Source organism: Siphateles boraxobius, unplaced genomic scaffold (genome assembly GCF_051911475.1).
Source record: "Siphateles boraxobius isolate OS27281-9 unplaced genomic scaffold, OSU_SipBor_1 31, whole genome shotgun sequence".
NCBI classification, from domain to species: Eukaryota; Metazoa; Chordata; class Actinopteri; order Cypriniformes; family Leuciscidae; genus Siphateles; species Siphateles boraxobius.
Window position 1 is genome coordinate 11,847,250 of NW_027508931.1, and position 23,631 is coordinate 11,870,880.

At 37.6% G+C, this 23,631-nt stretch overlaps 3 protein-coding genes across 3 annotated transcripts in view; 2 read left to right on the forward strand and 1 right to left on the reverse strand.

Annotated features, from left to right (window-relative positions):
- Positions 1-2,291, forward strand: part of nob1 (NIN1 (RPN12) binding protein 1 homolog) — a 10,334-nt gene extending 8,043 nt beyond the window's left edge. Inside the window, exon 9 of the mRNA XM_077193877.1 lies at positions 94-2,291. Coding sequence (XP_077049992.1) covers positions 94-360 — 267 coding nt within the window. The 3' untranslated portion in view covers positions 361-2,291. The remainder of the gene's footprint in view (positions 1-93) is intronic.
- cog8 (component of oligomeric golgi complex 8) lies at positions 1,940-14,155 on the reverse strand. The gene is made up of 5 exons (XM_077193868.1): positions 13,785-14,155; positions 7,964-8,171; positions 4,954-5,772; positions 3,173-3,341; positions 1,940-3,067 (listed from the first exon to the last, which is right to left on the reverse strand). The coding sequence occupies exons 1-5, from the start codon at positions 14,111-14,113 to the stop codon at positions 2,667-2,669; spliced, it is 1,926 nt and encodes a 641-aa protein (XP_077049983.1). The 5' UTR covers positions 14,114-14,155; the 3' UTR covers positions 1,940-2,666.
- On the forward strand, positions 14,154-23,626 carry nip7 (NIP7 nucleolar pre-rRNA processing protein). The gene is made up of 5 exons (XM_077193879.1): positions 14,154-14,331; positions 14,776-14,862; positions 17,803-17,941; positions 22,551-22,691; positions 22,798-23,626. The coding sequence occupies exons 1-5, from the start codon at positions 14,276-14,278 to the stop codon at positions 22,915-22,917; spliced, it is 543 nt and encodes a 180-aa protein (XP_077049994.1). The 5' UTR covers positions 14,154-14,275; the 3' UTR covers positions 22,918-23,626.
- The last annotated feature ends 5 nt before the right edge of the window (positions 23,627-23,631 follow it).

Here is a 23,631-nt window from a genome sequence, read left to right on the forward strand (position 1 = left end):
CCAAAGCAAAGACATTTGTATTATTATTAGTATCATATAAATTAATGTTAGTCACATGTACGTTTGGTTTGTTTCTTCTCCGGTCCTCTGCAGCACTCTTTGCCTTTGCCTCAAGGAGGAAAACACGCCAGCAACCCACATCTGGTGGAAGACCAGCGTTTCCCCCAGCAGAGGTTGTCTAAAAAAGCTCGGCAGAAGACTGATGCGTTTGATCCAGATTACCTGGCCGGCAGCTCCCCGTTCTCTGAGCATGATGTCTACAGCAAGTCAGCAAGCTTACAACTGCGGGACACCCAGACCGGAGGAGGAAGACGACGGACAAATCCGAATGCAGCACGCAAAAAATTTGTTAAGAAGTGATTGTGTTCTCACACTACCTGCAGAATCTGGACTGAAAGCCTGAAACATCGAATTCAGAAAAAATTAATTAAAATGTTTTATATTGATTTATCTGATCTTAATAGGTTGGATGTAACTCTACACCCTTGCTTCATTTAGTATAAGTGGATCATGAATATGCAAATTAGTCTCCGCCTCCACTCACTCACACCAGCTCAGAATACCTGATCCACTCTGTCAACTTTACTGTTGTAAATGCTGCACAATGGCAAGAGGAATATTGGCTTAATTCACCCATATATGTTTGAACCAGTAACTGATTAGAAAGAAGTGGAATAGTGAATTTTGCTTGACTTTATCAAACAGCTAATAATGTGTTGATAATGTTACACAAACCACAAACTTTGTTCCTAATGTTACACAAAACTATGTTCTTGTTCGCCATTTCAGAGTCAGACTAAAAATCGAAATCCTTAGAAACGCTTTGAACAACTTCGAACGTCAGTGGAGAAAGGCATATAGTTTATCATAATATACATTACATACATAATTCACCCGCTATATTGCTAAATCTACCTGGGATAACCTGGCTTCTCTTGAGATTCGCCTGCTTTGCGGCAGTTAATGATATGCTAAAGCCGCCCCTACGTTGACGTGATTGGTTACAAGGTAGTTTGTGATGTAAGAAACACCTGTGATTTCAAATGGTGTTTTTGAGACTCTTTGGTTCACTGCAGTTTTAAGGAGAAAATGCTCAGCAATGGTGTTAACATGAATTTGCACATGGTTTGTCTTAAAGCATATTAAAAACACATAAACTACGTTAAGAACCTGATTTTCACCACAGGGGGACTTTAAATTTTACTCTGGTACAGAATATTTTTCATATTGTACCTTCAAACCAGTTGAAATTGTGGGTAACACTTTACAATAAGGTTCCATCTGTTAACATTAGTTAGCTATATTAATTAACATGAACTAACAATGAACATAAATAGTAGTTTAAACATTTCAATTGTAATTTAAACATTTACGAACACATTTTTAAAATCCAGTTGTAGTTGTTAATGTGAACACAAACAAAACGGTTCATATTAATGTTAACAAAGATCAATACTTAAAATATATTGAGAATTGTTAGTGTTAGCTAATGGATTAACTAATGTTAATAAACAAGACCTTATTGTAATGTGTTACCAAATTGTGATATGGAAATCTTATTTTTGTGCTGAATTTTAGGCCTGGTTTCACAGACAGGGCCAGGATTAGGCCTTAGTTCAATTAGGACATTGTTATTTTTTATAAACATGCCTTAGAAATAAACATTACTTGTATGCATCTTGAGAAAAAACAATGAGACTGATATATTTTAAGGCATGTCAATGCAAGTTGCTTTCAGTTAAAACAACTCAAACATACATTTAAGTCTGGGACTAGGTTTAAACCTTGTCTGTGAAACCGGCCTTTAATAACTTTTCTGATCTAGATTTAAAAAAAAGTCCAGTTCTTTGCAAAGAAAAACAGCAATTCAATGCAAACTGCTGTTTTATAGTCTTTTCATTTGGTGGGGTGAAAAAAAAATTCATGTACTTGCCTTCACTTCACTGAATATCAAAATATCTTTTTATTTTAATAAACCTCCCCCCTAAACACCCTGGTAATCAAAAAACATACAAAAGAGGTTAACCGAGTAAATTACAAGCACATACAGAAGACCCAAAATGTTTTTGAACACTTAAGTTAAACTTAATGTTACATCAGTAGGCAAATAGTGCACAAGCTTCTCACAGAACTATATATATATGCGTGTGTTTTTTTGCAATGACGTTTAGTCAACTAATCACACATGGTTTTTAGTGGGTGTGTGAAGTCTCAAATTATCAAATTCAAACAGGTGTCTTAGCAGAAAGCAGAGAATGTTCCACGTACCACAAATAAACAAAATTAAACCATTCATTTTGTCTTCATTTTGAATGGCATTTCATGTCAAATGTTTTGCTTAAAGTGCTTGCGCTATAATTTTTTTCAAATAAAACCATCCAAACAAAAATCATTTATTACAATGCAATGACATTCAACTTAAGTGTCAAAATACTTTTCGGGACCACTGTTAAGTAATTTATTTTGAGGACATATTTCCTCAATTTAAATATAGTCAATTACATAATATATATTAAATTATTACCTTCACCAAGATAAAGTTGTCCATAAAATTGCAAACCAGACCCTAGTGTAAGTATGTCCAGATGGTTATTTGCTATCAAAACCAAGCTTAATTTTTTTGGACACCAAACACTCATCACACACTATACAGCAATTGTTGCTTTTTATACCGACAACATCTCCTCAACATTACTAACTGTTGTAGATGAATCATCTAGTAAGTCCTGTACATCAAAGGTCAGTTCGGGCTCTGGGGTCGGGTCGTTTTGCTCTGTAGTGACCGCTTCAGCAGAAGTGTTCTCTTTTTGAGAAAGACGAGAATCAGATGCTGACACAGGCTTTTCTTGTTCTAAAAAGACAGGCCTTTCGTCTTGAGGAGTTCCGGGTTTGACTGCAGTCGAGGGATCGGATTCGGCTGTGGTCAGGCTGCTCAGATCAGTGCAGAGATCCAGGACAGCGGTCACAGGCTCCTTCTGGGGCAGAACAAACTCCAGCGGCTCCAGAACCGTGTTCACGCTGATGCAGCCTAGACTGCCATACTTATAAACCTGGGTTGGAGGGACACCTACAATACAAATACAAAATACATTTTTAAGTCAACATCATGTTTTCTTTTTGTAATGTGAGAAAAATATTGGCTGGTGCTTCATTTTATCCAGTGGATATTTACCTAGAATGAGTGAAAGCTGGGCTGGAGGAAAGAGAACTTGAAGACATCGGTTCAAGAAAGGCACCATGTCCTCAGCAAATGCACTGCAGAACTGAACGAATAACTCCCGTTCACGGCTACTGAAGGCAGATTCCTCGGCTCTGTGGAAAACCAGGATCAGCTTGGTCACCTAATAAGAAACGAATAATGCTGTTAGATCATATTTACCTCAAAACAGGAGAATAGATGTACAAGAAACCCAAGCAAATATGTCTAAACTTTTTTCCTTTCATTTGAATTCAGTCAATCTACACTACTGTGTTGGGGTTTGTCTAAGTTTTTTTTTTTTTATTAATTAAAGGGATAGTTCACCCAAAAATGAAAATTCTGTCAGTATTTAATCACCCTCAAGTTGTTCCAACCCTGTAAGACCTTCGTTCATCTTCGGAACACGAATTAAGATATTTTTGATGAAATCTGAGAGCTGGATCACTCCTCCATAGGCTTCTTCAGGGATTGAAACTTGCTAGCCACGAAAAGTCATTAAAGACATCGTTAAAATAGTCCAAGTGACTACAGTGGCTCAATCTTAAGTTTATCAAGCGACGAGAATACTTTTTGTGCGCAAAAAACAAACAAAAATAACGACTTTATTTAAACTATTAATTTCCTTCTCTGTGGGCCTCGAGTGAGTTCACTAGTATAAAAGCGTAGAGCTTCTGTTGTTGTACGTCACACGAATCACACACATGAACAGCGTCGGCCAATAGTGAGCCTACGTGTGATGTAGCTCTACGCAATCATACTACGCTAACTGAATAGAGGCCAACAGAGAAGGAAATGAATAGTTGAAATAAAGTCGTTATTTTTGTTTGTTTTTGCGCAAAAAAAAAATATTATTTTTGCTTGATAAACTTAAGATTGAGCCACTGTAGTCACTTGGACTATTTTAACGATGTCTTTAATGACTTTTCGGGGTTGGCAAGTTTCAATCCCTGAAGAAGCCTATGGAGGAGTGATCCAGCTCTCAGATTTCATCAAAAATATCTTAATTCGTGTTCCGAAGATGAACGAAGGTCTTACGGGGTTGGAACAACATGAGGGTGAGTAAATACTGACAGAATTTCATTTTTGGGTGAACTATCCCTTTAATACTCCTATTCAGCAAAGATGCATTAAAATGATCAAAAGTCATTGATTGTTACCTACTTGTACACTTTTTATTCCCACTGTTGTGCACCTTTTTCACTGTACAGTGTAATGAGGCATGTTTGTATTGTCTATACTCAGTGTATATTTTATGTGGTTTGTTGTAAGTGTGTGTCGTAGTGACTGTAGCCCAAGACAAATTTCCCCCCTGGGGGACATTAAAGTATATTTTATCTTTATCTTTTAAAAGCATTCATAAAGTAACAAAAAATATATATTTCAAGTAAATATTTCAAAGAATTCTGAAAAATAATCAAAAGAATTAAGCAGCATGACTGTTTTCAACATTGATAAAAAACATTTCTTGCGCAGCAAATCACCATATTATAATTTTTTCTGAAGGATCATGTGACACTGAAGACTGGAGTAATGATGCTGAATATGATCACAGGAATAATTACATTTTAAAATAAAAATGTATCAATTTCAAATAGAAAGAATCCATTTTAAATTGTGATGATATTTCACAAGATTACCATCTACACTGTATTTTTGCTCAAATAAATTCAGCCTTGGTGAGCAGAAGAGACTTCTATATTTAAAAAGCTTATTGTAGTAGTATAATAATTAACATCCCAAATTTCCCTGTGTACCTTGATAAGGGCTTCCTCAACGCATCTGCTAACTTCCTGTGCGAGTCCAATAGGGCAGCACAGTCTTAAATCATTGAAGGTTGTCAGGACGTTATTGAGGAAGCAGGCCAGAGGTGGGTAATCTAGCAAGGCCATGGGGGGCTGAAGAGTGCCCGGCTGGGTGCTCGGGATCGCTGGTGGAATGGTGCTTCCAAGTATCGACGGGTAAGAAATCAGCGTGTACGAGTTCATATCCTCTTGGAACTTAGCCACCGCTTCCAGAATAGCTTTCCGGAACGTGTCCATGGCAACCTGCTGAAATATGGGAGCGAGTTGGCCACGGAAATCCGCCCCGACTCGGCTAAAGGAAAGGCCGAAGTACATGCACTGGCCAAGTAGAGAATCCAAGCGGCTTCCCACCCCACGCTGGAGGTCCTGATCGAGGGTCTCCAAAAACTGCGCCGCCTGCTGCACCACCCAGCCGTGAAAGATGGCGCTCTCATTCAAAGCCTGATCTCCGGGCAGAAGCAACGGATCCTCGTCGGAGAAGATGGCGCGATACTGGGTGATAATATCGAAGAGATGCACGCGGCAGGTTTCGATGGTCTTTGTAATGTGGAAATACGGGTCTTCACCTGGGATTGCGGTGAGAATGGATCGCAGCCAACTCCCGCGGGCTTGCAGGAATTTGACGCGCAGCTCGGCTTCGGTAAAAACATCCATTCTGCGCAAGTAGCCGATCACACGCAGGCAAACCGGGAGCTGTGAATTGCTCCGCAGCTGTTGAAGAAGTTGGTTCAGCATGAGTTGAGCTGACAATCGAACCTCGTGCACAATTCCCTAAAAGAAGACGAACAGGAATATTATTTAATATAAATATTTATGTTGTTTTCGTACTCAACCAGGTGAAAGCCGTACGTGTTAGTACTTTCAAAGCAGGCAGAAACGCTTAGAAAAATAACAGCACAACAGTATACTGTATTTTCAGGAATTTAAGTCACGTTTTTTTAGCATCTGAATCTTGCTGCGACTTGTATCAAAAACGACTTTTCTAATGCAATTAAAGTCATCATTAAAGGTGCACTGTGTAATTTTAGCAGCATCTAGTGGTGAGATTGCGAATTGTCTCATCTGAGACAGCAGAGAGTAGCCAGTTCAGCAATGAGGTTTCTTTACAAAGATAAATTAAGAAATTAGGTATACTTAATTATTAAGTAAAACGATATCTTATTGCAAATATTATTTTTACTTGTTCATCATTGTGTCAGTGTTTTGTTCGCTGATTTTAGCTAGCTTCTGTGCACGAAGAACAACATAGTGACAAAACGCATTTTCCGTTTAGGGCTACTATAGAAACATGTTGGTGCATTTCAATGTAAGGGGACCTGCGGTGTATGTAGATAGAAATGCCTCATTCTAATGTAATAAAAACATAACGGTTCATTAAGCAGGTCTTTATACACCACTGAAAACATAGTTATGTATAATATGATTTTGCATTTCTGTCAACAGATCCTCCTAAATTTTACACAATGCACCTTTAAATTAAAATTGACAATTCTTATTTTTAATGGAATATTGCGTTATTTATTATGAATAATTTATCCGTGTACATCATTATCATTGTTTTTTTTTTATTATTCATATGCCTCTTAATCTTTAATCAAAATAACCTCCCCTCCCTCTTGCTGTGACATCTCTTCTCTGATGACGCATTTACTGGCACAAAGGCGGGACAACCGAGCCTGGTAATACCAAACTCTGCTACTTCGCTTTGCTTCATAGACAGAGTCTGGAATGGCATCATCGAAAAGTGTTTTCTTTATCGTGGGGGGGCTTGTCTGAAGTATAAAATCATTGGTTACCCGTAAGCCAATCACATAACGTTTGGTTGTGACGCGTGTTATTCGCCAGCTCAGCCGCATCGAACTTCCACTGTAAACACATGTATGATACGAAAACCTAACCATCGAGCGAAATACCGGAGTGAACATGGCTGACCGAGTTTTGCTGCCTCCTTAACCTGATCCTCCATGAGTGCAACCAAGGGGGACACAATCACAACTATCGCCTTGCCGGCCTTTGGCCTCCCCAGTTTTTCGCTGACGATCGATAATATTTGATAAATTAAACTTATACCAAAACCTGTCGGGAGTAGGGCCACGACATCACCTCCAATCAAAATGTTTACCAAACACTCTTCTTGTTCGGCCTTCAGTTTGGAAATTCCAGGAATATTCTCCACAACAGAGCGAAAAACTGAGAGACATGCCGATGTCTCAGACTAAGGACAGAAGCGAAATAAAATTGAGCGGAAGTACGAAGTCTGACGTAGTCAGGCTAAGGACAACCTGTCACTCACATGAGATCGACCAATAGCAAACCACATCCATCTAATGAGCCAATCAATTCCCAATAAACAAAATCAAGTTCTGCCCTACATTTTTTTCTTGTTCGAGAAGGCGTTTCACTCAGATATACCTCACAATAAAGGATAAAAGACTTTAGCAACTTCTGTTTCATTCTGACTTAAACTTCAAGCACGCAAAACATGTCTAAAGCACACACATTTAGATTTGTGCAGAATGAGAGACGAAGTGAGCCCAAGTTTATTTGTATAGCATTTGTATATTCCCAAATGCTGGTAGTTTCAGTTTCACTTTAAATAAATTTGTTCAGGCTTTGCGTTTATAATAGATGTTGTTTATGATGAATTCAACTATAATTTATGTTCGTTTTACTGTTCAGAATACCATTAAATTGAAAGGATTTGTTGTGGAACGAGCAGAACTAAAATACATGATAGTGTTTATAATGTTTGCTTAATTAAAGGGTATTTTACATAATTACTGAATGTAATAATTATAATAATGTGTCTCATACACCAATGCGACTTATCTGCGTTTCTTTTTCTCACAACAATGCAATTTTGACATGTTGCGACTTATTGTCAGGTGCGACTTATTTTCCAGAAAATATAGTGAAGAACAAAACATCTTCAATTAATGGTGCAGTACAGTATCACATGTACCTGAATGACAGGAAGCGATGAATGCTTTTTCTCCAGTCTCTTCACATAAGCAGCCAGCTCCAGCGCCTCCTCGTAGTATCCGTTACGAACGCAGGTGTCCATCAGCTGAGGGATCTCCAAAATTTCCAAGATCTCAGTGTGTCGATTCAGTGTCAGGCTGTTCATACGCCTGCTGATGCTGATCTCCTCAGCCTCCTTAATAAAATCTCTGCAAATAAATAAGAGAAAACAGAAACCAGTTACAGCAAGCATTTCTATTTTACAGTGCACTCTAATGTGTTTTCCTCGTTGCTGTTGTATTGCAATGTTTTCTCATGGGACTAATATAAAAATAATATAAATATCAAATGATAACTTCAGTTAAGTTATTGATGTACAATTATTTAATGCTTAACGTGCATGTAAACTACCGTTCACAATAAGTTTTATACAGCAAGGATGCATTAATTTGATCAAAAATGCACTGTTCTTTTGAACTTTCTATTCATCAAAGAATCCTGGGGGGGAAAAATATTGTTTCAACAAAAATATAAAGCAGAACAACTGAATTCAACATTGATAATATTAAGAAATGTTGAGACGGAAATCAGCATATTAGAATGATTTCTGAAGGATCATGTGGCACTGAAGACTGGAGTAATGATGCTGAAAATTCAGATTTACCATCACAGTAATAAATTACATTTTAAAATACACTAAATAGCTAAACAGTTTTTTTTATAATATTTCACAATGCTACTGTTTTTATTTTTGATCAAATGCTGTCTTGGTGAGCATAAGAGACTTCTTAAAAATATATTAAAATCTTACGACAGAAAAATGGGGCGAAACTAGAAGAAAACAAAACTAGAGGTATTTCGCATCTCATGGAAAGAGCACAATTGCATACAGAGAGGCTTTAAAAACTGCTATATCTGCTTATTTTTCAACCCAATTAGAAGAAAATAAACAAAACCCTAGGTATTCATTTGAAACAGTGGCTAAACTAACAAAAAATAAAGTTTCAAGACCAGACATTTCCAAGCAACACAGTAGTAATGACTTTATGAACTTTTTTACTTACAAGATTGATAATATCAGGGAGAAAAATTATAACTATGTAACTGTCTACTACAGTATCGCATCAGGCAGTGCAGTGTAGTCTCACTGATGAAAAAATCTATTCATTCATTGCTATAGGAGAGGGTGAATTTTATAAACTCATTAAATCCTCTAAATCGACAACATGTATGTTAGACCCTATTCCGACTAAACTATTGAAAGAGATGCTTCCACAGGTCATAGATCCTCTTCTTAATATCATTAATTCATCTTTGTCATTAGGACACGTACCAAAAACTTTAAAAAAAACGCAACTTGATCCTACAGAATTAGTCAATTACAGGCCGACCTCGAATCTACCTTTTCTGTCAAAGATAATAGAAAAGGCAGTATCTTCACAACTATGTTCCTTTTTAGAAAAAAAATGGTATCTGGTAGGATTTTCAATCAGGATTTAGACCGTACCATAGTACTGGACAGCTCTCATTAGAGTCACAAATGATTTGCTCTCATCATCCGATCGTGGTTGAATCTCTCTATTAGTGCTACTCGATCTTAGTGCTGCATTTGACACTATCGACCACAACATTATTTTAAATAGACTCGAAAATGATGTTGGCATTAGCAGAATTGCACTAGCATGGTTTAAACCATACTTATCTGACCGTTATCAGTTTGTAGCAGTAAATTAAGAGATGTCTTATCGGTCAAAATTTCAGTATGGTGTACCGCAAGGCTCAGTACTAGGACCGCTGCTGTTCACTCTATACCTGCTACCCTTAGGAGATATCATTAGGAAGCATGGCATTAGTTTTCACTGTTACGCTGATGATACTCATCTCTACATTTCTTCACGCCCTGACGAAACTTACCAATCCACAAAATTGACGGAATGCAAAGCTGATATAAAAAACTGGATGACTAGTAATTTCCTACTACTTAATTCTGAAAAAACAGAGATTCTAATAATTGGACAAAAAACTTCCCCACGTAATAACCTAGAATACAGTCTAACACTTCATGGCTGCTTAGTCAAGTCTTCGGGTGCTTCTCAATATCCCTCCTCGTCTCCTCGCTCCTCTGTCCTCCATCCTATGACCCGGAAACCAATCAAGCACAGCCATCTTGAAGGACATCTCAATTATCTAATTGCACCACGAGGAGTCGAGGATCGAGGATGCTTTCAGAGGAGTTATGAGCGAGGATACACAGGTGTATCCTATGCGGAAGTGTTTTATTGACTAAACGTGGCGCACGTATACATTCTCCTCCCCCTTCACATCGGTCACAATAATTTGAATTTATACTTTACCCTAGCAGTTTATATAAACCACACATCTCACATATTTCAACAGGGTATCTTGCTTTATTATTATTCATTATGAATTTCTTAAATAAAGAAACTTCAACAACATAAGGGCAGCTCCTTTGAGCGCTGCTGATGACGCTATGAAGTGACGCTCGAGTGATCAAGTATTCCAATGTATAAAAAAAGCTTTCATTCAATTCCTCCGTCCTCATTTTTTTCCTTGAGTCCTTCCCTCACAACCTACAGGGGGAGGAGCTGAGGTGCTAGGAAAGGAAGCGAGGGAAGGAAACGAGGATGCACAAATAAGAAATGAGAAGCACCCTTCGTCGTCGGTTAGGAACAAGGGGGTAATCCATCAGCCGGACACTGAAGCCTCGCGGGAGCCGCCATTGTAGCAGAACTTCACCTGCTGTTAGCATTCCATTGACTCCCATTCATTTTGGCATCACTTTGACAGCGAATAACTTTACATCTGAGGCGCCCAAAGACTTCATTTGTCCATTATTTATTTCTAAAGAAACACGACAATGTATAAAAGGCTCCATTACTTTGTATCTTACATTATGGCCCCGTAAAAGCCGTTTTTGTTAAAAACAGGCTAACGATTGCGTCATAAACACGCGACTTTATGTCGCACAATAGAGACATTACCGTATAGACAGGAGGAAAAGCTCCCAGGCAATCTTTAACTGTCTATGAGGCAATCGGGGGACATAGAGGCATAAAGTCAATGGAGAAGCCCATAGATAGAGAGTCCATAAAAGCAACGGGACAACATTTTTCAACGTTTTTGAAGAATTAGGTGATTCAGATTTGACTTGCCACAGCTACTATAAGATGTACAACTGTCAGACTGTCGTCACGCTCAGTTTGAGCCTGTGCAGTCGCTAAGCCATCAGACAGGAAGTGCAATAATCGGGCTTCAGTCTTCTCCGTTGAAATCAATGGGGTCGCTGTGTCCATTTCTTTTACTGTCTATGGTTAGGAACCTGGGTGTGCTCTTTGATACCAATCTTTCATTTGAAAGTCAAGTGTCTATAGGGATGGGTACCGAAACCCCGGTATTAAACGGGCCCCGGTACTGAATTTTGAAAGACCGCGGTATCGATAAGCTCGGACGTTATCGGTTATACTGTCGGTAGCTACTGGAAAAATTAAGAAAATACACGTAGGCCTACTATTCATTATTGCTATAAAGCCGTAATCTTGAACATGTTTATCTCACCAGCCATTTCTATTTACAATAATATTAAACCATTTGTCTGTGATGCAATTTTGCTATTCGCAGTCCAGAAGAGAGAGAGAGAGCGATCTCTCACACGGAGCCACAGCGCGCACAACACGACAGCCCTGCTTAATGAGTGACAATGAGGACAGAACTAAACATTTAAACGTGGTAACACTTTAGATCTGGGATATTATTCTAATTTTATTTTAGATTTTGGCTTTCAAAGATTATAAAAAGAAGATATTTGAGATGAAACCATTACAAACTAGAAGCATTCTGCTAGCGCAACTTCCTTCCCTTCACAACGATGCGGTCATTTCTTGCTAAAACCTAAACGTACCGTCAGAATCAGCATGGTCGCTGGTTGTTTTAAAATGCAGTCTCCACTGTTGCTAAATTGCGGACGCGTTTAATCATTAAAAGAGCTATTAAAAGCACAAAAATCTGCGCAAGAGACGCTGTTCACAAGGCGACGCGCGCTCCGAAATGGACTGCAACCAGACAAGAAAAGAATAGGCTCCTTAACTTTGGGCTTCATGTGGGCATCTAAACTATCAAATATACATAAAAATATAAAAATGACCAGCTCTGAAATTCTCTGTAACACAGTTTATTCACTTAAACCCAGTTTATGTCTTACTATTTGATGCACACTCTGTCTTTAAGGGGCAGCGTCTAATAAACCTGCTGACGATTGAGCCATTAATGCGAATAAACAACAAAAGGCAGAGAAAATCTCTCACAGCTCTTGAATGAATAACTTAAACTTTAATAACCATTAATCTATCTATGATAAACTATGCAGTGCTATTTTACATTTGATTACTAAATTAGATTTCTTTTCAGACAAAAACACTTACCTGAAAAGTAATTTTAGTAGACCTTCCTGAAATTAAAGCACTGTGTATATAATGTGTATCTTTGTTTAATTGTATTCTTTTTTTGAACATGTGTTTGTACTTGTTTTTGCTTATCGTATCCTATCTCATGTATATAAAACAAAAAAGCCTGCACACTGCAGCATAAAAAATAGGTATTTTTTTCGTTTTGTTAAAGCATTGCTTTTTCTTTTGCTATAGATATTTTACATTTCAAAATATAAAGCAAATTTTAATCATTACCCGAATGTAAAAAATAAAATAAAAAAAAAGAACCGATAAGAATACCGTTAAAGTACCGGATCGATAAGCAGTATCGGTAAGAGTAGTAATACTGTTAAAACATTAACGATACCCATCCCTACCTGTCTAGTATCTGTAAATCCGGATTTTTTCATCTTAAAAACATATCTAAATAAAATTACGTCATATGCTCTCAATTAAAAATGCAGAACAATTAGTTCATGCGTTCATGAGATCAAGGCTAGATTATTGTAATGCTCTACTGGCATTATGTATTAAACGTTGCCCTCCACGTTTAATACATAAACTACAGCTGGTCCAAAATGCAGCTGCTAGAGTTCTTACCAGAACCTGGTATCCCTATAGCTCCCTATTAAACATTGTATACATTTTAAAATATTGCTGATTACTTTCAAAGCACTAAAGGATTTAGCTCCCCGGTACTTGAGCGAGCTCTTAACGTATTATAGTCCATCACGTCTATTGCGATCTCAAAATTCTGACCAGTTGATAATACCTACCTAGAATATCAAAATTGACTGCTGGCGGTAGATCCTTTTCCTATTTAGCACCAAAACTTTGGAGCAAACTTCCTAACATTGTCCGGGAAGCAGCAGACACAGTCTGTCAGTTCAAATCTAGACTAAAAACACATCTCTTTGGCTTAACATACACGTAACACATTATAGACGACTTATATAATTCAATGTTAGGCTGCATAGTTTAGGTCAGCCGGAAACGGGAACACTTCCCATAAATCCTGATGTACTTGGTACATCATAAGGATGGCATCTACGCTAATATTAGTCTCTTTGTTTATCCCGAGGTTTACCGCAGTCCGCCGGATTCAGGCCATATCCAGATCTGATGAAGGACCATCACATGGACACGACGACAACGCATCCCTGAAGTGCCAGCCTCATCAGCCCTGCGAAGGCCTCATGGACACCTAAACAAACTCGTCCAGATACCTGCGTGATGAATCCGACCCCCAACCAGATGGAACTGGATAAATATTGTGAAAGTTCTGATCCAATTGACTTCTAACCTATAATGCTTTCTGTCTAACATATCTGTATGTCTGTCAATCATCCTTCCTGACAGTGAGAGTAAAGTACAAACCTGCATCTCTCAGTAAAGCTGGGCAGTTTGTGCAAGAGTTTCGAGAGACAGTTCTCCACAGTGCTGAAGTCAGTGTAGATGTGCTGTGTGCAGTCCGCGGTCCTGATGAATGTCTTGTAGTTGGTGAAGGCCAGCTCACGGGTCTGCTGCAGGATCTGAGCCCGCTCTTCAGACAGACGCTCCGGCTCCCGGGTTAACTCATCCACACCGCACGAGCACAACTGCGACAGATACGCCGCAAAGTCGGGATTCTCTCTCCAGTTCTCAGAAAAGCTGTCTTTAAAGACCGAGACCAGGATACTCTCATCCTCCACGTCTACGGTAGCCATGATGGGATGTGTTGTGTTGATTCAAAACTCAACAAAAAACTTTATTTAAAAAACATGACGTCACAAGTGTGCGACGGACAGAACCCACGTGGCTTTTTCGTAGTGTCCGTAGGATCTGCCGTTCTTTAGCTTCTTTAAGAAAAACGAATTATTCACTTCATCATGCGTCCTTTAACAGACGAAGAGACAAAAACAATGTTTGAGAAACTTTCTAAATAGTAAGTGACATGTTTCGTTAAGATTAATTTAGAGCAGGGATCTATTAACAAAAGTGTACCCAGGTTGTGTGATCCTGTGTAAAATAAAAACACACATGGTACAATATTCTACACATTAAGATGTATCGTTTATTTACTTAATCATATATATTAGGAAATATCGTTGTTGTGAAGATTTTATTTGATGAATGTATTGTTTATGTTGTGTTGATTTTTTGCTGTTATTTGTAATATGTTTTGCAGTGTTGCTATTATTCACATTGATATGATGTAACTTACATGCTATTTTAATATTATTTACTGCTTTTATTTTATTAATATCATTATTTTTGAAATGTTGTCTATGCTGCACTATAGAGCCCAAAACTATTTTAAATTAGACTTGAAGTCTTTTTTTATTATGCCAATTAAATTAAGTATTCACAATTTAATTTGTGTTTCTAGCATTGGGGAGAACATCAAACTTCTTATTGATCGGCCTGACGGGACGTACTGTTTCAGACTTCACAATGATCGAGTATATTATATGAGGTAAGGTTGTCAATGTCTACTAGAGATGTGAATTTCTGTCAAAAATGGCATTCGAAAATCGAGGAGCAAAAGTCGATTATCGTTCGAAAGTCGAAAAAAAACCGCACACTCACAATGAAAGAAAGGGAGGCCGATTTCATCTTTAATACAAACTGTTTATTAATTGAACAAGTGACATGTTTTCGTCGTTTTTTAACATAGTTGACATAGAAAAAACAAAACAATAAGCACGACAGTCCGTTTTGCATCGCCAAACCAGATGCTCGTTAGATAAAAAAATAATGTCATATGTTATAATGATTTTATGCGGACCTGCCTTGTTACTGCAATAGCCTACTTTTTAAACAAATTAGTTTCAATCAAAACTATTCGTGTGATGCCACTGCGCAATACACACACATTACCGCGGGATGGCGGGTGTTCATTTCATAAACTGTGGACAATGGTAGCTTATTTAATGTAGCCTATAAATTAACATGTTCAAAAAACGGATAATGTCATCATACTTGTAGCAGTGCTATCATCGCGTAATAATCAGTTTGGTTGTAAAATGTATTATTGAATGAAATGAACTCGAATGTATCGTCCTGTGGAATCATTCATTCACAGACATCATACGAAGATGTTTCAACTAGGTCTTCATTATCGCTGGCAAAAATATGATGCATTTACAGATTTGCTTTCACTAGACTAAACTGTAGGCCCACGGCCACTTCATCCGACGCTCTTGATGTTCTTAAATCTTCCTGTTACGACTCCGAGTGTGAATTGAAGGCGCATCAGAGGATTCAGTGCGTGCAGGAAACTGAACAGACCATTCAAACTGATTCGCGAACCGATTTAGACAGATCTGTTTGATGAAGTCTTTGAACAGAATCGACTCAAAAGAGTGATTCATTTCTGAATTGAGAATCGCTCATGCCCATAAAAAAAGATACAGCGCGCTTGGAATAAACTATGCATTTAACAGTATGTATTGCATTAAAATAAAGTAACGAGAGGAACGTCGCCCCAACGTAAGGAAGTAAATGTAGCCTACTTTGTAGACGGTTACTTACTACCATAGACAGTAAAAGGTTACTACCCACATCTGTTGGGCGCAGAGTTAACGGTCACGGTGCTCTTCTTCTGTTGTTTGTTTACACTATATAAAACACTGGTATCCTATCGCGCAGTAGGGGGTTTCATTCATGTTAGTGACACCTTGTGTCACTGACAGGAAAATACCCTGCTGCGTGATCTGTGACAGTTGGCGCGCCATCAATTATGACACATTGGAATTGAGCGAAAATATAACGATATTCGAAAAAGTAATTTTATGATCGAATTTCGATCGCAGTTCGACTATTCGAAGATCGCGACTCATCCCTAATGTCTACTTTCTGTTAAATGTGATCGCCATAAAAATGTCATAGTGAATTTTCCTATTCCTTTTTAAAGCTGCAGTAGGGAGTTTTGAGAAAATGTTGACTTAGCCTGAAAATTTGAACAAGCACAACTTACAGGTCCAACCCCCTTGCTCTCTGCTGCGCTAGTAAGCAGGACCACCGATGACGGCGGATTATAAACAGTTATGGAACATTCACTAATAGGGACGAAACATCAACAATATGCTTTACATTGTCTATGGCCTGCCCATACTTTGACTACAAACTTGGTCCTCAAATCATTATGTATTTTGCAATACATGTAACTTAATAAGGTTGCACTCTTTCTATAAGTTATAGCTACTAAGATAACGTTCAAGGAATAGTTCACGTTAAAAAAAAACTTTTGCTGATAATTTACTCACCCCCATGTCATCCAAGATGTCCATGTCTTTCTTTCTTCAGTCGAAAAGAAATTAAGTTTTTTGATGAAAACATTCCAGGCCTTTTCTCCATAATGGACTTCAATAGGACACAAACGTTTCGAGGACCAAATGACAGTTTCAGCGCAGCTTCAAAGGGTTTTAAACGATACCAGACGATGAATAAGGGTCTTATCTAGTGAAACGATCGGTCATTTCAAAAATAAATAAAAAACTTTTAAGTTTTCTAAGCACAAATTCTCGCCTTGCTCTGTTCTGTGATGCACGTTCGTGATCCTGTTCGAACTCGTTCATCCAAATGAACAAATCTTTTTTCGAGTCATTCGTTCGTTGAATGAACGAAATGACTCCGAAAAAGACTCGTTCAAAATGAACAAATCTTTTTACGAGTCATTTCGTTTGTTGAATTTACGAAATGACTCGAAAAAAGATTTGTTCATTTGGATGAACGAGTTTGAACAGGAGAGTCACGAATGACGGTACGCGCTCGCGCTGTGCAAGAGAGGGGTGAGCAGCGCATACACGAGCGTGATTGACACTGCTAAGACATTCCTCCTGGCTCTGATTGGTTGTTTCTGACCGAGACCGGTGTATTTCTGCAAATGGCAGTAGGACCACAGGGAGGAGCCAGAGGAGCTTGATTTTTTTCACAGATTATCTGTCTCATATTCTACTTTCAGGACATAATGACAGTTTTAACAAATATTTGTTTACAAAAGCTACCTACTGGAGCTTTAAAAAGACAGTTTGCTTTGGGCAAGACCAGTAATCATTATTTTGGTGCCAAAACAAGTGTTTATAATGCATGTGGCTGCAATAATTTTATGTCATCAACCTTTAAGTGTACACTATTCAGTTACAACTCACTTGAGCTGAATAGTGTCACTTTGTTTTCGTAGAGCTGCTTTATAGCAGAATTTGAATTTCTCATATTTTATGAAGTTTGCTATTTTCCCGTTTATTACTGTGAAGCTGCCTTGAAACAATCTGTATTGTATGAAGCGCTACATAAGTTGACTTGATGAATAAAAACCAACAAAGTCTAGTTTTACTTTCATGGGGTCTTTAGCAATAATGTAAATATGAATGTGATTGAGTAGTAATCTTTATTGACATCTTCTCCATTCTAGTGAAAAAATCCTGAAGTTGGCTACAAATATCTCCCGAGATAAACTGGTATCAGTTGGCACGTGTTTTGGAAAGTTCACGAAGACGCAGAAGTTCCGTCTGCACATCACAGCTCTCGATTTCCTCGCTCCATATGCTAAGGTAAATATTCATTCTGATTATGTATTTTGTAACATTACATTAGGGACCTTTCGGTATTTATGGAAGGGGCCACCGGAGGAAAATAAGGGAGGGTCATGTCGTTTTTTTCTTTGGTGAGGGGAGGGTCATAAAACTTTTTTTTAGTCTAGGGGGAGGGTCACTCAACTTTTGTATTTATGAAAACATCTAAATTTTAAAGTGGCTTTTTCGGTGCATATTTTCAATGTAGCTCCATGTAGCTCCCTCAGTCCCCCCCTCTCCATCGCTAGCAGATGGGTCTGACCCAGCAAAAATCGCACCATCCCCCAACCCATTAATGCACAACACCTGACCCCACCCCAACAATCACAGTAGGCTCTTGTGAACGCGCTTTATTTCAAAATGGATCACAACATTCTGAGGACGAAAGTACGGACCGCTAGCTGGAAGCACAAAAACATAACTTCAGTGAAGTGTATATAGCGTTTTATTTTTATATTGTTCATACATTTCTTTCTTGAATGCTACTGTTATACATCTATAGCTGGAAAAAAAATAATAAAGCAGTTTGTTTATAGTTGTTTAAGCAGTTTATATGTTGTTTATCTTTTTTCTTATTTTTAATAACAAAGATAAAATATAATTTTAAATATTTTGGATTTTTATCTTCGCCCACTTTGGCCTAAATGTCTGCCATTCTTCTTTATTATATATTTTGTAACCAATACGTTTTGTTTTTGAAGCTGGAATGTAGCTGACTAGCTCAAAGGTTTCACGTTGCCTAGCAACAATTCTTTTAAAGCTTCAAACCAACAGCAGAAACGCTAGGAACATAAACCATGTCAAATGTAGACAAATACCTGGTCGAATTTCTGGCAACTTCCAAATTTCTGACCCAACTCGGTCTCTGGGACTTGAAGGTGGTGTACTGGTGTGCATCCACAGTAGCTGCAGACATTGCAGGCACCTACCCCTCTGCACACCACGTTTATCCTTCATTTCCTTTTTTCTTGAACGGTATGGGGAGTAAAATAATTGCCTGAGCCTCGCGCTGTGGGTTTCGAGTGGTGACACTGCGCACGACCCTCGGGTGAGTCGCGAGAATTAAAAAAAAAAGGTTTGCCAGTGATTTTTTAAAACTGTTTTTAAATCCGTTTTAATATGAATATTATTGATGATATTAACTTTGAATAGAATTACACTGAAAAATCTTTCAAATACATGCAAAATAAATACTCCACGTGTCACATGACCCCCGTACAATCAATCAGTGGTCGCTCTAGAAAAAGTTTCAAAACTATTGAGAGGGCACGGCACTGGGCACTAGCAGCAAAGCGCGAATGTGATTTCTGGCGCCAATACGTAGGCAACTCTTCAAATATCCTTTCGGTCCCGGTGATTTGAAATTGTGCAAACGAGATGAGAAGGAATGAGTAAACGTTATGCAAACTCCCAAATTGACGCTCGTGTCTCCAAATGCAGTTTTGGATAATGTTAGGCTTCGGCAGCTTTTAAAGGTAATACCTATGCTAAAATATACAATGACTGAGCAAATGTGTTGAATTTGTTATACCCACTGTGCTTTGTTGAATGGTCTCAATGTTGTTATATTTCATGTGAATACAAACGTTAGATGAGTAGTATGCAGGAAGTGTTGCTTATTGTGTTTCCACAACAATGTGAGTATTATAATCTACTGAAATGGCCACCATAAACGTGGAGTGTAATGTAACGTACGCAGAGGTTTGTCATAGTTGTAAACAAACAATGGCTTCTGAACATCTTTACCAAGCGCAAACCAGTACAGAAATCAAAAAATTATCGGGGAGGGTCATGCATTTTTTCACAATCATTTTGGAGGGTCATAGAAAAATTTATTGCTGGCTAAGGGAGGGTCAAGTCTTTTTTGACAACAAATCTCAAAACTCCTCCGGTGGCCCCTTAAATAAAAAACGAACAGTCCCTTACTACTTACTACAACATTACATTATTAATAACGCTGTTATTATCCTCGGTATTACTATGGAGTTGCTTTGAAGCTTCATATAAGCACTAATGTTATTTTAGTTTTTTAATATTTTGAATTAGCTATTATTTTTATATGATTAATTATCATGTTAATTTTTGTTTAATTTGTAGAAATTTTGTTATGTGCTTTTGTCATGTTATCAGTTTTTTTTAAAACTGCTATTTAGTTTTATTTTAGTTTTAGGGTAGGGTGTTTACACAACAACTACTAAAAATAGAATTTTTTTTCCTTTGCGTTTTTCGCAAACAGACGTCAACGTTGTCAAGATGATCCGTTCATACTGATTCACGAAAACAACTTAAACTGCTGTATTATGCATATCAGGCCAGTAGTTGGTGATGTCACTTTGTTAAGAAACACTACGCGTCTATAGACTGAACACATAAGCATGTGTATGACGATTTTGTAGTTTACACATAGATGATAACGGTATTGTTTTCAAAAACTTGCACTTTGAAACCTATTTTCAAAAGTTTGCGTTTTCAGGCCCCCAAACCCGCGTAAATGTTTTCATGTAAATAAACAGCCAAAACGCATAAAAAGTTTTACATTTTTAGTTGAAAGTGGTGTTGTGTAAACAGCTCCGTAGTTTTAAGTTTTATTTATTTCCAGGTCAAGTCAAGTCACCTTCATTTATATAGCGCTTTTAACAATATAGGTTGTTTCAAAGCAGCTTTACAGTGATAATAGGAAATTAAAGTAACGGAGATTATTTTGGCTTTACTGCAGCTCTAGAATAAAGTTATTGTCCAGCTAAAGTTAGTTTTGATTGATTCACTTCCGTCGCAATGATCATTATTTATTAACTTAGGGGCCGCTAACACACCACTCTAACAGAAAACCCTTAATTCGATCCGGCCGCTCATTTGCACAAAACAGTGCCTGGTGGTTCAAGAACACACACCATGAAACAGGTTCCAAGGTACAAGCCTTGAAAAATGTATAATACAGAATTCTTTATCGCTTCCGCGTAACCACGTGAACCGGAATTATCCCGACAACGTTTTATCAGTACAGAGGTAAAGGGAAGGGAAGGAGGACATCACAGGGGAGAGACTAGTTGACACTTCAGGACTGGGTTGTCGTCGTGTCCAGGCGCAGGTCCTTCATCAGATCTGGATACGGCCTGGATCCGGCGGACTGCAGTTAAAAAGAGAGACTATTATTAGCAAAGACGCCATCCTTCTTATGATGTAACGAGTACATTGGGATTTATGGGAAGTGTTCCCGGTTCTGCCTGACCTAATCTATGCAGCCTAACATTGAATTATATAAGTCTATAATGTGTTATGTGTATGCTAGGTCATAGAGATGTGTTTTTAGTCTAGCTTTGAACTGACAGACTGTGTCTGCTTCCCGGACAATATTAGGAAGACTGTTCCAAAGTTTTGGTGCAAAATAGGAAAAGGATCTACCGCCAGCAGTCAATTTTGATATTCTAGGTATTATTAACTGGCCGGAATTTTGAGATCGCAATAGACGTGAAGGGCTATAATGCGTTAAGACCTCGCTCAAGTACTGGGGAGCTAAACCATTTAGTGCTTTGTAAGTAATCAGCAATATTTTAAAATGTATACAATGTTTAATAGGGAGCCAATGCAGTGTTGACAGAACCGGACTAATATGGTCATACTTCCTGGTTCTGGTAAGAACTCTAGCTGTTGCGTTTTGGACCAGCTGTAGTTTGTTTATTAAGCGTGCAGGGTAACCACCCATAATAGCAAATATTATTACAACAATCTAGCCTTGATGTCATAAACGCATGCACTAACTGTTCCACATCTGTCATTGAGAGCATATGACGTAATTTAGATATATTTTTAAGATGGAAAAATGCGGTTTTCTATTCAAGACTAGACACGTGATTCCGTTCATTTTGTGGATTGGTAAGTTTCGTTAGGTTTGGAAGAAATATAGAGCTGAGTATCATCAGCATAACAATGAAAACTAATGCCATGCTTCCTAATGATATCTCCTGAGGGTAGCATGTACCCAGGTAATAATTTTAGTGCTTCAACTCAAACCTTTTTAAATTTATTACCAAGGCAACATTTCTAATTTTCTCTTTACAATAAGTTTCAATTTGTTAGCATTATTTAACTACAAATAGTTAACATGAACTAACAATGGACAATGCTTCCACAATCTATAGCATTTATTAAAGGGATAGTTCACCCAAAAATCATTTACTCACACTCAAGTTGTCAAGGGAGAATGAGTTTCTCTCTTCTGTTGAACACAAATGAAGATATTTTAAATAATGTTGGTAACAAGACAGTTGACGGCACCCATTGACTTCTATAGTAGGGAAAAAAATACTATGTAATCAAATGGGTGCCAACTGTCTGGTTACAAACATTCTTTAAAATATCTTCTTTTGTATTGAACAGAAGAAAGAAACTCATTCAGGTTTTGGAACAACTTTATTGTAAAGTGTTACCATGTTTTTCAACGGATATTTATATATTTTATTTTATTTCAGCTTTATTTAAATTAACAGCAATGTTTTATAGTTTGTTAACGATAATAATCCTGGTTCATATACAAGTACACAGTATGTCTCGGTTCATAATGTAATCTGCTTCATGTATGCCTCTGTAGTTTAAGGTGTGGGTGAAGCCTGGATCAGAGCAGTCATTCCTGTATGGAAATCACATCATGAAATCCGGTCTGGGGAGAATCACAGAAAACACATCGCAGTACCAAGGAGTGGTGGTATATTCAATGTCTGATGTACCGCTGGTGAGACATTTTTGTTTGAAAATCCTCAAGATGAAACAACTGTTGTCAGGTTAAGAAAAGTATGCAGTGACCTTTGTATGCACTTACTGTCTTGATCTCATTTCAGGGCTTTGGAGTCGCAGCGAAGACCACACAGGAGTGTCGGAAGGTCGACCCCATGTCCATTGTGGTTTTCCATCAGGCTGATATTGGAGAGTACATCAGAAGTGAAGACACACTGACATAAGAGCATATAATAACAGCAGTACTCATGGACAGTTCATTACATTCTGGCTATTGGATGCCACAAGTTTGGCAAACTTTTACAACTTCAATCAAATCAACAATGTTGGACAGTCTTTTGCACAGCTTTCAATGTGTAAACAAATTGTATGTGATTTTCATTGACCATTTATGAATTATTTTCTTCTGATTTAATAAAACAGGATACAAAACCAAACCAAGTTACAACAAACATATATTAAGAATAATTTAGTTCAAAGCAACATTGACACTGAAATTAGACTTGCTACCCTTTTGATCAATACATATTTTTCAGATGTTTTTATTACTGCAAAAATATTTTTAAAGAGATTTCTTGCCAATGAAATATTGATAATGAAGCTGAGCTATTATCAAGGGTTTTCTATGACAGTGGAAACAGATTAAAGTAGTGCAAATCAGCAAATGGAAGAACACAAATGTTTTTCTTTAGAAAACCCATATATTGTGACACCCTGACAGTTATCTTTTTTCAAAGAAATTAAAACTTATTCAGCAAGAATTGATCAAAAGTGGCATTAAAGTCTAACATTGTTACATAAAAATTCTAACAAATGCTGTGCTTTTGAACTCTTCATCGAAGTCATGAAAAGAATATATCACGGTTTTATTAAAAATATTAATCAGCATAATTTGTCAACATTGATAATAATAAATGTTTTTTGAGCAGCAAATAAGC

Coding starts and splice junctions, on each gene's coding strand:
- cog8 (XM_077193868.1), bottom strand. CDS start 14,113: ATGGCTACCGTAGACGTGGAGGATGAGAGTATCCTGGTCTCGGTCTTT. Junction 8,172..13,784: donor AGCTTTACTGAGAGATGCAG/GTTTGTACTTTA, acceptor ATTTATTTGCAG/AGATTTTATTAAGGAGGCTG. Junction 3,068..3,172: donor CCAGCTTTCACTCATTCTAG/GTAAATATCCAC, acceptor TTTGTATTGTAG/GTGTCCCTCCAACCCAGGTT.
- nip7 (XM_077193879.1), top strand. CDS start 14,276: ATGCGTCCTTTAACAGACGAAGAGACAAAAACAATGTTTGAGAAACTT. Junction 14,332..14,775: donor TTTGAGAAACTTTCTAAATA/GTAAGTGACATG, acceptor TTGTGTTTCTAG/CATTGGGGAGAACATCAAAC. Junction 14,863..17,802: donor GATCGAGTATATTATATGAG/GTAAGGTTGTCA, acceptor TCTCCATTCTAG/TGAAAAAATCCTGAAGTTGG.